This window comes from Schistocerca gregaria, chromosome 3 (genome assembly GCF_023897955.1).
Source record: "Schistocerca gregaria isolate iqSchGreg1 chromosome 3, iqSchGreg1.2, whole genome shotgun sequence".
In the NCBI taxonomy this organism is placed as follows: domain Eukaryota; kingdom Metazoa; phylum Arthropoda; class Insecta; order Orthoptera; family Acrididae; genus Schistocerca; species Schistocerca gregaria.
In genome coordinates, this window is record NC_064922.1 from 776,408,995 (window position 1) to 776,424,533 (window position 15,539).

Consider the following 15,539-nt stretch of genomic DNA (forward strand, 5'->3'; position numbering starts at 1 on the left):
GCACTTCCTATTTATTTCATTCCTCAGCGACTTGTATTTCTGTATTCCTGATTTTCCCGGAACATGTTTGCACTTCCTCCTTTCATCAATCAACTGAAGTATTTCTTCTGTTACCCATGGTTTCTTCGCAGCTACCTTCTTTGTACCTATGTTTTCCTTCCCAACTTCTGTGATAGCCCTTTTTAGAGATGTCCATTCCTCTTCAACTGTACTGCCTACTGCGCTATTCCTTATTGCTGTATCTATAGAGTTAGAGAACTTCAAACGTATCTCGTCATTCCTTAGAACTTCCGTATCCCACCGTATGCTCAATGGTGTTCATGTCTGATGAGTTTGGTGGCCAGCGGAAGTGTTTAAACTAAAAAGAGTGTCCCTGGAGCCAGTATGTATCATATCTGGACGTGTGGGGTGTCGCATTGTCCTGCTGGAATTGCCAAAGTCTGTCGGAATGCGCCATGGACATGAATGGATGCAGGTTATTAGACATAATGCTTTCGTACGTGTCACCTGTCAAGAGATGTAACTAGACGTGTCAAGGGTCCCATTTCAGTCCACCTGCACAAGGTCCTCACTATTACAGCGTCTCCACCAGCTTGAACAGTCCCCTGCTGGCATGCAGGGTCCATCGACTCACGAGGTTGTCTCCGTACCCGTAGACGTCCATCCGCTCGATACAGTTTGAAAAGAGACTCGTCCGACCAGCAACATGTTTCCAGACATCGACAGTCTAATGTCGGTGTTGATGGGCCCGGGCGAGGCGTAAAGTTTTGTGTCGTGCAGTTATCAAGAGTACACGAGTGGGTCGTCGGCTCCGAACACCCATATCGATGATGTTTCGTTGAATGGTGAGCACGCTGGCACTTGTTGGTGGCCCAGCATTGAAATCTGCAGCAATCTGCGGAAGAGTTGTACTTCTGTCACGTCGACCTATTCTCTTCAGTCGTCGTTGGTCCCGTTCTTGCAGGATCTTTTTCCGGCCGCAGCGACGTCGGGGATTTGATCTTTTACCGGATTTCTGCTATTCACGGTGCACTCGTGAAAAGGCCGTGCGGGAAAATCCCCACTTCATCCATACCTCGGAGATGCTGTGTGCTATGGCTCGTGCGCCGACTACAACACCACGTTTAAACGCACGTAAATCTTGATAACCTGCCATTTGTAGCAGCAGTAACCGATGTAATGACTGCGCCAGACACTTGTCTTTATAGGCGGCGCCGACCGCAGTGCCGTATTCTGCCTGTTTACATATCTCTGTATTTCAATACGCATGCCTATACCAGTTTCTTTGGCGCTTCAGTCTATATATATTTAAATTTACGTCGCTGGAAGTGCTACGGTTGACATTCCTCGTCCAGTTTGTCGAGTAATTCTTCGGAAGAAAGATTTAGCCCGTCGCAGGTTAAAAAAAAACGACCTCGCTCAATTTCCAGTAATGGTATAATTTGTGTTCATCCCATTACGAAGCTTGACACAATAAGCCACTCTTTGTAACACGTCGCATACGGCTGTTAATGGCTCAGAATTTTGATAATTTTCTTGTCGCTCGGTCTGCGACACTTGAAAACCCGATAATTAGCTAAATCCGTATGTCTTCAAAGTATGTAATTTTTTTTTAAGTACCAAGAAGCAAGAGTAGTTTGAAGAGTTCCCTGATTGAAATGGTTGATTGGCAAACTTGAAACTCCGTGGCAGATTAAAACTGTGTGCCAGACCGGGACTCGAACCTGAAACCTTTGCCTTTCGTGAGCAAGTATTCTACCAGCTGACCTGGCAGAGCACTTCTCACGAGCCGTCACAGCTTTACTTCCACAAGTGCCTCATCTCCTGCCTCCCAAAAGTCGGAGGAGTTCTTCTCCGAAACTTGCTGGATTAGAGTCAGCTGCAGAGTGAAAGTTCGCTGTGGGAACAATCCCCCAGGCTGTGACTAGGTCATGTCCGACAATACCGTTTCTTCTAGGATGTCTTACTCGACAATGCATTAAAGGTGGAAACTCCATTTAACGTGGTTACCAGTTAGAAACGCGGTGACAACAAGAAACATACGTCTTGGCAAAAGTTAATTACATATGTCGCAATCTACTGGAACCGAATGACAGCATAAACAAGAGAGAAATAGACTGCGCAACAAAATTAAAGAACCACTTTTTCTAAACCGCTTAGTTGTCTCCCATTGCGATGCCACCAAGCGTATTCCCGAACTGGAGAGGCGTGGAAGAAGGGGGGTTCTTTCAGTTACATTTTGCAATTGTATTCACGCATGTGACAGTATTGCACTCCTCCCTGATGGCGCCGAAGAATGGTGTGAAACAGGGGGGGGGGGGGGGGGGGGGCTGAAAAAGCATAAGCACCGTTTGCTGCTTGGGATCACGTTCAAATTTCGTCGAATGATTTTTAATGGTCCCTGGTGGTTCCACCCTATACACCGGAGCAAACCTTGTGGTCTCAATGCACTCCAGAGGGTTGCGGTCATGTGCAGTGGGATTGTTGGCCCTCGATATCCTTAGAGAAGAACTGAAGAGTCCGGGAGGTGTCAACAGCGTTAAAAATTGTCGAGCACGTCGTCCTGTTGCTCATCACACTGAGAACTGTAGTTTCCGACCGTGAAACGTGCGGGAATCGACGCCCCAAGAAAAGGAATGTCTTCATTGATGCCCTTCATGCCACCCCTAAGGCGTTTTCGTGTCGATTTTGAGTGGTAGTGTGTCCGAAATGTTTTTCTCGTCTACCTATAAGGAACGGCATGATTTCAACGGTGGGTGTCGCGGTTCTGACCCCCATCGCAGAGGCTTTGAAGTGGTGTAATGTGGTTAAGAGGGGGTGTGATGGCCTTGCCATCGTATGACACGTTGGCAGAATTGTGGTGAACTTCCGTGCCAATGTGATATAAATAACTCATCTTACACCTCACATGAACTTCTGACTTCTGGCCTTTTTCTTCACACTTGTCGACATCTTGCTGTTTGAAGCGTCGCCAAATGCGAGAGAGACGTCGCAGGGCGCCACGCTCCTGCACAATTATACAGAGGAAGATCATAGGCACGTTTGAGCCAAATGTCAAACTTACATGTCACAAAGGGAGACAATTATGCGGTTTAGAAAAAGTGGTCCTTTAATTGTCTTGCGCAGAACGAACACAATCGTTGCATCTGGGTTGTAACCAAGACAAGAGACTCGCAAGAAACCCAATGAGTGAGAAGTCGCAAGTTCTTAAGTAAGGCCCATTTAAAAGTGGTGTGTTAACTGTCGATCGCAATACAGTTAGTCGGTGGGCAAGGAGTTTACGTGATGAGAGCGGGCACGGTAATTTTGAGGATTGTCCTCGCAGCGACCTGCACGCACTCCAGACGATGTGCAGAGAGTTAACGAATTGGTGACTGCTGACTAACGCATCACAGTGAACGAATTGTCACGCTACGTTGTGATAGGGGAAGGAAGTGTTTGCAGAATACTGAAAATGTTGGCGTTAAAGAATGTTTGCGCCAGGTGGGTTTCCAGGATGTTGACAGTGGCTCACAAAGAAACAAGAAAAACGGTATGCAGCGAACTTTTGCAACAGTACGAGAATGGTGGAGATGAATTTCTTGGAAGAATTGTGACAGGTGATGAAACATGACTCCATCATTTTCCACCAGAGACGAAGATGCAATCAATGGAGTGGCATCATGCAAATTCACCCAAGAAAAAAAAAATTCAATACCACACCTTCTGCTGGAAAATTTATGGCTACGGTGTTTTTCGATTCCGAAGGACTCTTGCTTGTGGACATCACACTAAGTGGAACCACCATAAATTCTTATGCATATGTGACGACACTGAAGAAACTTCAAACTCGACTGAGTCGTGTTCGGCCACATCGACAAAAGTAGGATGTTTCGCTGTTGCACGACAATGCACGGCCACATGTCAGTCAAAAAAACCATAGAAGCGATTACAGAACTCGGATGGACAGCACTAAACACCCGCGTTACAGTTCTGACCTAGCTCTATGTGACTATCATCTCTGTGGGAAACTGAAAGAATCTCTTCGTGGAACAAGGTTTGAAGACGATGACTCCCTTGTCCACGCTGCCAAACAGTGGCTCCAACAGGTTGGTCCAGAATTCTACCGTGTGGGTATACAGGCGCTGGTTCCAAGATGGCGTAAGGCAGTTGAGAGGAATGGAAATTATGTGAAGAAATGAAAATATTGTTCCTAAAGAATGTATCTACGCACTGTAAAACTTTCAGACATGTAGAATAAAAGATGGATTTAAAAAAAAAAAAGTGTGCATTTCTTTTGGAGTGACACAGAGTACGCGAAAGAACTCCCCCCTCCCCCCCCCCCCCTTCTAACAGCCGTGTACCGCAAGTCTCTAGAGGAACGGAAGGTTCCAAATGATTGGAAAAGAGCACAGGTAGTCCCAGTTTTCAAGAAGGGTCGTCGAGGAGATGCGCAAAACTATAGGCCTACATCTCTGACATCGATCTGTTGAAGAATTTTTTAAGATGTTTTATGTTCGTGTATCATGTCATTTCTGGAAACCCAGAATTTACTCTGTAGCAATCAAAATGGATTCCGGAAACTTCGATCGTGTGAGACCCAGCTCGATTTATTTGTTCATGAGACCCAGAAAATACTAGATACAGGCTCCCAGGTAGATGCCATTTTCCTTGACTTCCGGAAGGCGTTCGACACAGTTCCGCACTGTCGCCTGATCAACAAAGTAAGAGCCTACGGAATATAAGACCAGGTGTGTGGCTGGATTAAAGAGTTTTTAGCAAACAGAACACAGTATGTTGTTCTCAATGGAGAGACGTTTACAGACGTTAAAGTAAACTCTGGCGTGCCGCAGGGGAGTGTTATGGGACCATTGCTTTTCACAATATATATAATATACCTAGTAGATAGTGTCGGAAGTTCCATGCGGCTTTTCGCGGATGATGCTGTAGTATACAGAGAAGTTGCAGCATTAGAAAATTCCAGCGAAATGCAGGAAGATCTGCAGCGGATAGGCACTTGGTGCAGGGAGTGGCAACTGACCCTTAACGTAGACAAATGTAATGTATTGCGAATACATAGGAAGAAGGATCCTTTATTGTATGATTATATGATAGCGGAACAAACACTGGTAGCAATTACTTCTGTAAAATATCTGGGAGTATGCGTGCGGAACGATTTGAAGTGGAATAATCATATAAAATTAATTGTTGGTAAGGCTGGTGCCAGGTTGAGATTCATTGGGAGAGTCCTTAGAAAATGTAGTCGATCAACAAAGGAGGTGGCTTACAAAGCACTTGTTCGACTTATACTTGAGTATTGCTCATCAGTGTGGGATCCGTACCAGATCGAGCTGACCGAGGAGCCAGAGAAGATCCAAAGAAGAGCGGCACGTTTCGTCACAGGGTTATTTGGTAAGCGTGATAGCGTTACGGAGATGTTTAGCAAATTCAAGTGGCAGACTCTGCAAGAGAGGCACTCAGCATCGCGGTGTAGCTTGCCGTCCAGGTTTCGAGAGGGTGCGTTTCTGGATGAGGTATCGAATATATTGCTTCCCCCTACTTATACCTCCCGAGGAGATCACGAATGTAAAAGTAGAGAGATTCGAGCGCGCACGGAGGCTTTCCAGCAGGCGTTCTTCCTGCGAACCATACGCGACAGGAACAGGAAAGGAGGCAATGACAGTGGCACGTAAAGTGCCCACCGCCACACACCGTTGGGGGTGGCTTGCGGAGTATAAATTTAAATGTATATGTAGACCCTAGTATAGTGCAATATTTGCGTTGTTTATCTTTGCCTATGCTCCGCTTTGTATGAACATCACTAGCACCGAAGCACTGTTGTGAGTTACTCGTCGACTAAACAGCTCAACTACGCCCCCGTGCCTCACGCTGTGCTCGTCATTGGATACCTCCAGTTCCGTTCCCTGTTGCCATTAGCAGCCAATATTGTTGTTGCATGGCAGACAATATGTGGGACGTCGAATAAACATCATCGGCCTCTTACGACTTCGCCCTCTAGGGGTTATGTATTAGTGTAAGGAAAAGAAAAAAAAAAAAAGGGGAGAAAGGCAGAACACGCACGTTTGCATGGGCTCAAGTGGAAATGGTTAAAATGTTTTTTTTTTTGGGGGGGGGGGGGGTGAGGGTTGAGAGGGAGAGGAGGGTAATAACCGCCACGATGCCCCTCTTGCATCCCGGCAGCTGAGCGTGACGTGAACCCCCGCCCCGCCCCTCACCTGCCGCCGGAGCCCGTCGCCGGGCGTGTAGCGGCGCGCGCAGCTCTCGTCGCGATTCCTATAAATACCGGCGGCGCGGCGGACGGAAGTCTGGCCTGGGTCTGTGGGGAGCGGGGTGGAGCGTGGGCGACGCGCTACAAACACAGCCGGCCAGCCCGCGGCGGCTGCCGCTGCATCTTCCCCGAAACACGGCTCTCCTCAGCGCTGCGCAGCTCGCAGCCGATTAATCACTGCCCCGCGTGAGTGACGAGGCTTACGCCAGCGTCTCGCCATGAAATACTGCTCGACAAACCGCTCTGATGAATGGCCGTTCCACAATCTTGCGTCACCTTTGTAGACTGCTTCCCGGAAAAACAGCAGCGTCTTCCTCACAACTGGCACCGACTGGTGCACAATCAAACTGGCTACTGTGGTCTACCCAATGTATCTGAAGTCCCCGGCCTATCCTGATTGGTGTTTTGGTCCTCAGTCCAAAGAGTGCTTTCGTAAAGCTCTCCGTGTTCTGCACAAGCATCTTCATCTCCCTTTAATTGCAGCAACCCATATCAATTTCAAGCCGCTTACTGTAGCCAATACTTGGTGGCTCTCTACAATATTTAACCACCTACACTTCTCTCTGCGAGGAAAACACCATTCCACTGATGCCTCAAAATGTGCCGTTTCGACCGACCCCTTCTCTTGCATTCTCCCCAGTTCTATTCATTACCGACCGAACGAGGTGGCGCAGTGGTTAGCACACTGGACTCTCATTCGAGAGGACGACGGTTCAGTCCCGTCTCCGGCCATTCTGATTTAGGTTTTCCGTACTTTCCCTAAATCTATTCAGGCAAATGCCGGGATGGTTCCTTTGAAAGGGCACGGCCGATTTCCTCCCCCATCCTTCCCTCACCCGAGCTTGCGCTCCGTCTTTAATGACCTCGTTGTCGACGGGATGTTAAACACTAATCTCCTCCTCTATTCATTACCTTCTCATTAGTTACCCGATCTAATCTTAAGCATTCTTCTGTGTCGCCACATTTCAAAATTATCTACTCTATTCTTGTCTAGTCATGGACTGTGCGGCTCGTCCCGGCGGAGGTTCGAGTCCTCCCTCGGGCATGGGTGTGTGTGTTTGTCCTTAGGGTAATTTAGGTTAAGTAGTGTGTAAGCTTAGGGACTGATGGCCTTAGCAGTTAAGTCCCATAAGATTTCACACACATTTGAACATTTTTTTTTATTCTTGTCTAAACTGTTTGTCGTCCATGTTTCACTTCTTCAAAATCCAGAAAATTACCTCCAGAAGTACTGCATAACATTTACATTTACATTAATTTTCAACCATTTTCTCTTTTTCACAAAATGTTTGTGCATTTATATCGTCTCCGCATCGGTCAGAATGTGTTATTTTGCTGCCCAGATGGCGAAACTCATCTACTGCATTCAGTGTTTAATTTCCTACATCTACACCTATATGATTACTCTGCAACAGCCCGCCGCTGTGGTCGAGCGGTTCTAGGCGCTTTAGTCTGGAACCGCGCGCCTTCTACGGTCGCAGGTTCTAATCCTGCCTCGGGCATGTATGTGTGTTATGTGCTTAGGTAGTTCTAAGTCTAGGGGACTGATGACCTTAGAAGTTAAGTCCCATAGTACTTAGAGCCATTTTTTTGTACTCTGCAACAACTTTCAAGTTTTCCCTCTACCGTTCCACTGCCGAAGAGCGCGGGGAAAACGAACACTTAACTCTTTACATGTGATCTCTGATTTCTCCTATTTTATTATGATGATCAAATCTCTCTACGTAGATGAGCGCCAACGAAATATTTTCCCATTCGGACGAGAAAGTTGGTTACTGAAATTTCGTGGGGATATCCTTTCCCAATGAAAAACGGCTTTGTTTTAATGATTGCCATCCCAATTCAGGTATCATATCTGTGGCAGTCTCTCTCCTACTACGGGATTATACTACCCTTCTCTGAACTTTTTCGGTGTCCTCCGTTAATACTACCTGATGCCTACCTCACACTGATCGGTTATTCTCCAGAACAGGACGTACACTATGCATCCCGTTCGAATGATCTTCCTGCGCCTTTACTATCCCTGACAGAATTACAATGTCATTGGCGAACCCTAAAAGTCTCTTTTTTCCCCTTGAACGTTAATTCCTTTTTCATAATTCTTCTTGGTATCCTTAATTGCTTGCTCAGTGTCCAGCGACACGTTATAACCCTACCTCACACTCTTCTAAAATACTACCCGTCTTTCATATCCTTTGACTTTTGCCGTCTGGTTTGTGTATAAATTGTAGATAACCGTTCCCTCAATGTTTTTTCTACCCCTGCTACCTCTGGAATTACAAATAATATATTCCAGTTTACATTGCCGAAGGCTTTGTCTAAACCTACAAACGCTATAATGTATGTTTCACACTGGATACTAAAAGCGTCACCTCGATGCAACGTTTAGACAAGCTTCCCGTTCGTCATCTTCAGGTAAGGCTTGATTTTTGTCGGAAGATGAGTAGGATACCTGTCGAAACGTTACTTCAAGAAGACATCGTTATTCGACTAGTAAATCGAGATGGCTTAATGAGTGACGCCGAGGACGCATGCTTTTATCGTGTACACGTAACTTCGTCGGAACTGCAGCAGTATTAATAGTTGTTAGGTTTGTCATAAGTCCTGGCTGGTTGTGACGCCCGGTGTGTGGCGTGTGTGTTGCAGACATGGAGGAGCTGTCGGCGCAGCTGAGCCTCATGTCGCCCGCCGTGGCCGCCGCCGCTGCCGCCGCCGCCTCCGAACCTGCGGTCGGTTCGGCCGCTCCGGAATGCTCCTATCTCGAGCAGCTGCTTGGTGAGTACTCCGCTTGTGTCTTCCCTGCCTACAGCCAGGCCACGCAGACAGCATCTGGAGCACTGAAACATTCTCTTCGTCCGTACTCGTAGATACAGTAGCGTCGCCCAGAGTCCCAGCCCAGATGTGTATTTATTTCCATCTTGTATTGGTCCATCTCCTCATTCCCCCTCTCTCTGACATTCTCCTGCTTCTCCCACTCTCTGTCCATCTTCTCCATTCCCCCTCTCTCCGTCTAACCCCTCCATCCCCTCTCTCTTTCCACCTCCTCCATCCTCACTCCCCTCGTCCTCCCGCTCTGTCTGTCTCCTTCTTCCACTCTTCCTGTTTATCTCCTCCTTCCTCTCGCCCTTTTCATCTCTGCCACCTTCTCGCAGTCCGTCACCTCCACCGTCCTCTCTGTCCATCTCTTCTTTCCTTTCTCTGTCCATCTCCTCTTCTCCCACTACCTGTGTCTATCTCCTTCTTCCCTTTCTCTGTCTATCAATCTCATCCTCCCCACTCCTCTCTCCCATTATCACTTCCACCTCAGTAGGAGGCTGGTGGTTCTTACCCCCACAGTATTTCTTTCCAGACCCCACCACCTCTTAAATTTTCAATAAAAATCACCAGCACTGCCGACCGAAGACTTTCGGTATAAGAAGTCACCCCCATCGGTGTGCGGACATTTGCCACTCCGGACATTTCCCACGATTTTACCTGCTCCGAAGGGTTGGGTACCTTGTCTCCCTCTCCTCCTCCTCCCCATTGCTTACTGAGCCTTTCCGCTGGTTCACTGAACATAGAACCAGAATGTCTTAGGATTTTCCGCCACATATCTAGAGAGAGTTTCTTTGTGGAAACTATTAAATGCATCTCGCATTGAAATCCGCATCAAATTTCGAGCCTCAGTAAAACTTCGCCAATCTTGGAGATTTTGCGTTCGCCTGAATTATACTTGCCTTTTTCGGTGCTCCTGCAGCAGCTTTCTGTCGTGTTTTGTGTACCATTGGGATCAGTTCCGCCTCTTATTAATTTATTTGGTATGAATCTCTCGAGTGCTGTTGATACTATTTCTTTGAACTTAAGCCACATATGGTCTTCACTTACATAGTTTGGAAGGATTGTAGATTGTTTCTTAGAAAGATGTCAACCGAATGTTTAGTTGCTTTTATAAAAAGATATATTTCGTGTTTAGTTTTGAATTTCTTTGTTATGGAAGTGAGCCTCACTACTACAGTGTGTTCACTAATCCCTGTATCCTTCGTGATGCTCAGGATTATTTGTGGCTAAGAGGTCAAGTGTGTTTTCGTAACCACTTACAATTTGAATGGCCTCGTGAACTAATTCTTCAAAATAATTTTAAAAAAGCGTTTAGAACAATTACGGAAGTTGTTTTCTGTCTTAAGTAGGGTCTTAAAATTAATTTTTGTCAACGTACGGAAGGTAGATTGAAGTCACTGCCAACTATGAGTGGGGTACCTATTTGTGATGAGACTCAAGTTTTGTTTGAATCGTTCAGCAACTGTTTCATCTGAGACCGAGGGTCGGTAAAAGGAGCCAGTTATTAATTTATTCCGGTTGTCGAATATAACCTTTGCCCATATTAGAAGTCGCAGGAACTATCTGCTTCAATGTTGCTTCTGAGCTGCAACACACATTACATTATTTTTCCTTAAGTTGTGCCTCTCTGTTGTAGTGCAGATCATTACAATTACGACTTTTCCCTCCAAAACTTAGGATGCTTTCTCTGTGACCCTGTAAATACCAGAGCTAAACAATGTAGAACAACAATGTACGTTACGAGCATAGCATTCTGTATTACTTTATTTCCTTATTTCTAACATTTTAAAATTGTACATAGACTTTAGATGAAATGTCTATTATAGATGTTCTTATCTCCACTTAGTGAACGTATTTTCAGTCATGTTTTGAACATTGTCCCGCTACACTTTATTAACTAATGTTTCGCCGCAAGGGATATCGCATTTCAGAGAGTAAATTAATATGTAGTATGTTGTTCTTCTTTTCAAACATTCACATGCCCATTTCTTCTTTCCTTGTTGTCTTTCGGGCATGCAGTTGTAGTAATTAAAGTAGGCACAAATGCAGTGGTCAAAAAGAAATGATTATCTTACATTCGCATTCTCTTTACATCGTTCCTTTCTAGTTGCTCCCATGGCGAAGGACTGCTTCTATCGCAATCAGTGAGCGTGAAAGGAAGCTACCGTACATACAGAGGAGTCTATATTTATTCTTGGCAAACTAATTACATACTGACATAATCGTCGGTATTGCTTTCGTTTCCCAGAAGTTATAAATGTTTCGATTTCGGAAAAGAAGGTCTGTGTTTGGCCAAGATGTCGAAGAAGAGGGTCCCTTATGTTGTGGTTGGCAGGAGAGCCAACACCGCGTTACTAGAGGAGGCCGAAAGGCACGCGATGTAGCTCACGCAGGCTGGCGTGAGGTCTGGAACAGGACAAGGAAATTATAATTTAGAAACACGGACGTAGCTGGTGGAATACTTAACTTTAATCCATTAATGATGAACGTCGGTTTTGACTGTACATAGTTCACAAAATCAATAGTAACTGATAATGGCGCCTTGCTAGGTCGTAACAAATAACGTAGCTGAAGGCTATGTTAAACTATCTTCTCGGCAAATGAGAACGTAAGTAGGCAGTGAACCATCACTAGCAAAGTCGGTTGTACAACTGGGGCGAATGCTAGGAAGTCTATCTAGACCTGCCGTGTGGCGGCGCTCGGTCTGCAATCACTGATAGTGGCGACACGCGGGTCCGACGTATACTACCGGACCGCGGCCGATTTAAAGGCTACCACCTAGCAAGTGTGGTGTCTGGCGGTGACGCCACACCTTACGTACTAATTGTATCGAGTAAGATGTGGAGATGGCGGTTTGAAAGCGGACAGAAGAAGTACGAGGAAGGGCGTCCCTTACCTGAGGGATCGCTACCTGGCGAAGGGGCAGTGTGGCAAATGTCCGGAGTGGTAAATGTCCAGCATTCCCCCCACTCAGCCAACGTCCTTGTCAAAGGAGGGTGTAGGCTCGGATCCTCGGGAAGGGACTGCCAAAGTGGAAACGACTATGAAAAAAAGACTGAGTAACCAACGAAGGGGTAACGTTCTACGCGTCTGGGCGTGGAACGCCAGAAGTTTGAACGTGGCAAGGATGCTAGAAAATCTGAAAAAGGAAATGGCAAGGCTCAGTGTAGATGTACTGGGAATCAGTGAAATGGAATGGAAAGAACGCAAGGATTTCTGGTCAGACGAGTGTAGGGTAATAATAATAGCAGCAGAAAATGGTATAATGGGAGTAGGATTCCTTATGAATAGGAAGGTAGGACGAGAGTGAGTTACTGTGAAAAAATCATTAACGGGGTTGTTCTCATCAGAATCGACAGCAGACCAACCCGACAAAATAGTGCAGGTGTACATACTGGCGATGCAAGAAGAAATACAGAAAATATGCGAGGATACTGAACTGGTAATTCGGTACGTAACTGAAGATGAAAATCTAATAGCCATGTGGAATTGCAGTGCAGTTGTGGGGGAGGTTCAAATGGTTCAAATGACTCTGAGCACTATGGGACTTAATATCTGAGGTCACCAGTCACCATGACTTAGAAACTACTTAAACCTAACTAACCTAAGGACATCACACACATCCATGCCCGAGGTAGGATTCGAATCTGCGACCGTAGCGGTCTCGCGGTTCCAGACTGAAGCGCCTAGAACCGCTCGGCCACAACGGCTGGCTGTAGGGGAGGGAGTAGAAGAAAGAGCTACGAGAGAATATGGGCTTGGTAATAGAAACGAGAGAGGAGAAAGACTAATTAAGTTCTGCAATAAATATCAGTGGTAACAGCGATTACTCTGTTCAAGAAGGCGGAGGTAGATTTGGAAAAGGCCTGGAGATGCTAGTTTTCAGTTAGATTACATCATAGTCAGGTGGAGGTTCCGAAATTAAGTATTGGATGGTAAGGCATACCTAGGAGCAGATAAAGACTCGGATCATAATTTAGCAGTGATGAATAGTAGGCTGAAGTTTAAGAGACTAGTCAGGCACAATCAGTGCGCAAAATAGTAGTACTACGGAATGGAAAGATATGCTTGAAGTTGTCTGATGCTATAGACGCTGCGACAGCGGTAGGCAGTATAGTTGAAGAGGAATGGACCTCTCTAAAGAGAGCAGTCACAGAGGCTGAAAAGAAAACCGTAGGTACAAGGAAGGCAACTGCAAAGAAATCATGGGTAACACATGAAATACACCAGCTGATCGACGCAAGAAGGAAGTACAAAAATGTTTAGGCAAATTCATGAACACAGAAATACAAGCCAAAGAGGAGCGAAATAAACAGAAAGTGCATGATAGCTAAGACAACATGGCTGCATGAAAAATGTGAAGAAATCGAAAAAGAAATAAGCGTCGAAAGGACGGATCCAGCACTTAGAAAAGTCAAAACAATATTAGGTGAACTTAAGAGCAAGGGAGGCAGCGTTAAGAATTCAATGGAAATTCCACTGTTAAATGCAGAGGAGAGAGCAGATAGCTGGAAAGAGTATACTACGAGGGGGAAGACTAGTCTGACGACGTGACAGAAGAAGAAACAGGAGTCGACAGGGAAGAGATAAGGGACTCAGTACTAGAATCGGAATATAAAAACTTAAGATCAATTAAGGCAAAAGGGAGAGATAACATTACATCGGAATTTCTAAAATCATTGGGGCAAGTAGCAACAAAACGACTACTCATGTTTCTACGTGCAAGATCTGCCAAGTGCGAGAATTATCGCACAATGAGCTTAACAGCTCATGCATCCAAGTTCCTGACAAAATTAATGTCCAGAAGAATGGAACAGAAAATTGAGGAATTGTTAGATGATAATCATTCTGGCTTTAGGAAACGTAAAGGCACCAGAGAGGCAGTTCTGACATTGCGGTTGATAACGGAAGCAACACTGAGGAAAAATCAAGACACGTTCATAGGATCTGTCGACCTGGAGAAAGCTTTCGACAATGTAAAATGGTGCAAGATGCTCGAAATTCTGAGAAAACTAGAAGTAAGCTATAGGGAAACGTGGGTAATATACAATATGTACAAGAACCAAGAGGGAACAATAAGACTAGAAGACCGAGAACGAACTGCTTGGATTAAAAAAGTTTAATGTTCAGTCTATACATCGAAGAAGCAAAGAGGAAAATAAAAGACAGGCTCAAGAATGGGATTAAAATTGATAAGATTCCCTGACGACATTACTACCCTGAGTGAAAGTGAAGAGGAACTGCAGGATGTGTTGAATGGAACGAACAGAATGTGGATTGGGAGGAAGTCGAAGAAAGACCAAAGTAATGAGAAGTAGCAGAAATGAGAACAGCGAGAAACTTAGCTACGATTGTGATCACGAAATTAAGGAGTTCTGATACCTAAGCAGCAGAATGACGTATGACGGACAGAGCAAGGAGGACTTCAGAAGCAGACTAGCACTGGAGAAAAAGGCATTCATAGCCAAGAGAATTCTACTAGTATCAAACAAAGGTCTTAATTTGAGGAAGAAGTTTCTGAAAATGCACGTTTGGAGCACAGAATCGATTGCTAATGGGACATGGACGGTATGAAAACCAGAACGAAGGAAAGTCGAAACCTTTGAGATGTGGTGTTACAGAAGAGTGTTGAAAATTACGTGGAGTGATAATATAAGGAATGAGGCGGTTCTCTGCAGAATCTGCGATGAAAGGAACATATGGAAAACACTGACAGGGACAGAATGATAGGACATCTTTTAAGGCACCAGGGGATAACTCCCGTGGTACTAGAGGGTACTGTTAAGGGTAAAAACTGTAGAGCAAGACAGAGATTTGAATATATCAAAATGGTTCAAATGGCTCTAAGCACTATGGGTCTTTACATCTGAGATCATCAGTCCCGTAGACTTAGAACTGCTTAAACCTAACTAACCTAAGGAGATCACACACATCCATGCCCGAGGCATGATTCGAACCTGCAACCGTAGCAGCAGCGCCGCGCCGGACTGAAGCGCCTAGAACCGCTCGGCCACAGCGGGCGGCCTTGAATATATCTAGCAAATAATTGAAGAGGTACGGTACAATTGCTACTCTGAGTTGAGAAAAGGTTATCACAGGAGAGAAATTCGTGGCGATCCGCGTGAAACAAGTCGGAAGAGAGATGAGTAAATAAAAAAAAAGTATACCAAATTTGGCTGAAATCGTTCCAGGGGTTTAGGATAAGGTATTTACCTATTGCAGCGTCGGTGTAGACGCAGATGTCAAAAATGCTTCACGTGTATTTATTTAATACAGTTCACATGTATTTCTACACATAATTCACCTGTATCTGCCGGCCGGGGTGGCCGAGCGGTTCTAGGAGCTACAGTCTGGAACCGCGCGACTACTACGGTCGCAGGTTCGAATCGTGCCTCGACCATGGATGTGTGTGATGTCCTTAGGTTAGTTAGCTTTAAGTAGTTCTAAGTTCTAG

General features: G+C 45.5%; 1 protein-coding gene across 1 annotated transcript in view; it reads left to right on the top strand.

Moving 5' to 3' along the window:
* Positions 1 to 15,539, top strand: part of LOC126355031 (uncharacterized) — a 415,838-nt gene that overhangs the window by 370,699 nt on the left and 29,600 nt on the right. The window contains exon 3 of the mRNA XM_050005178.1: positions 8,915 to 9,043. Within this exon, the coding sequence (XP_049861135.1) occupies positions 8,915 to 9,043 (129 nt within the window). The remainder of the gene's footprint in view (positions 1 to 8,914; positions 9,044 to 15,539) is intronic.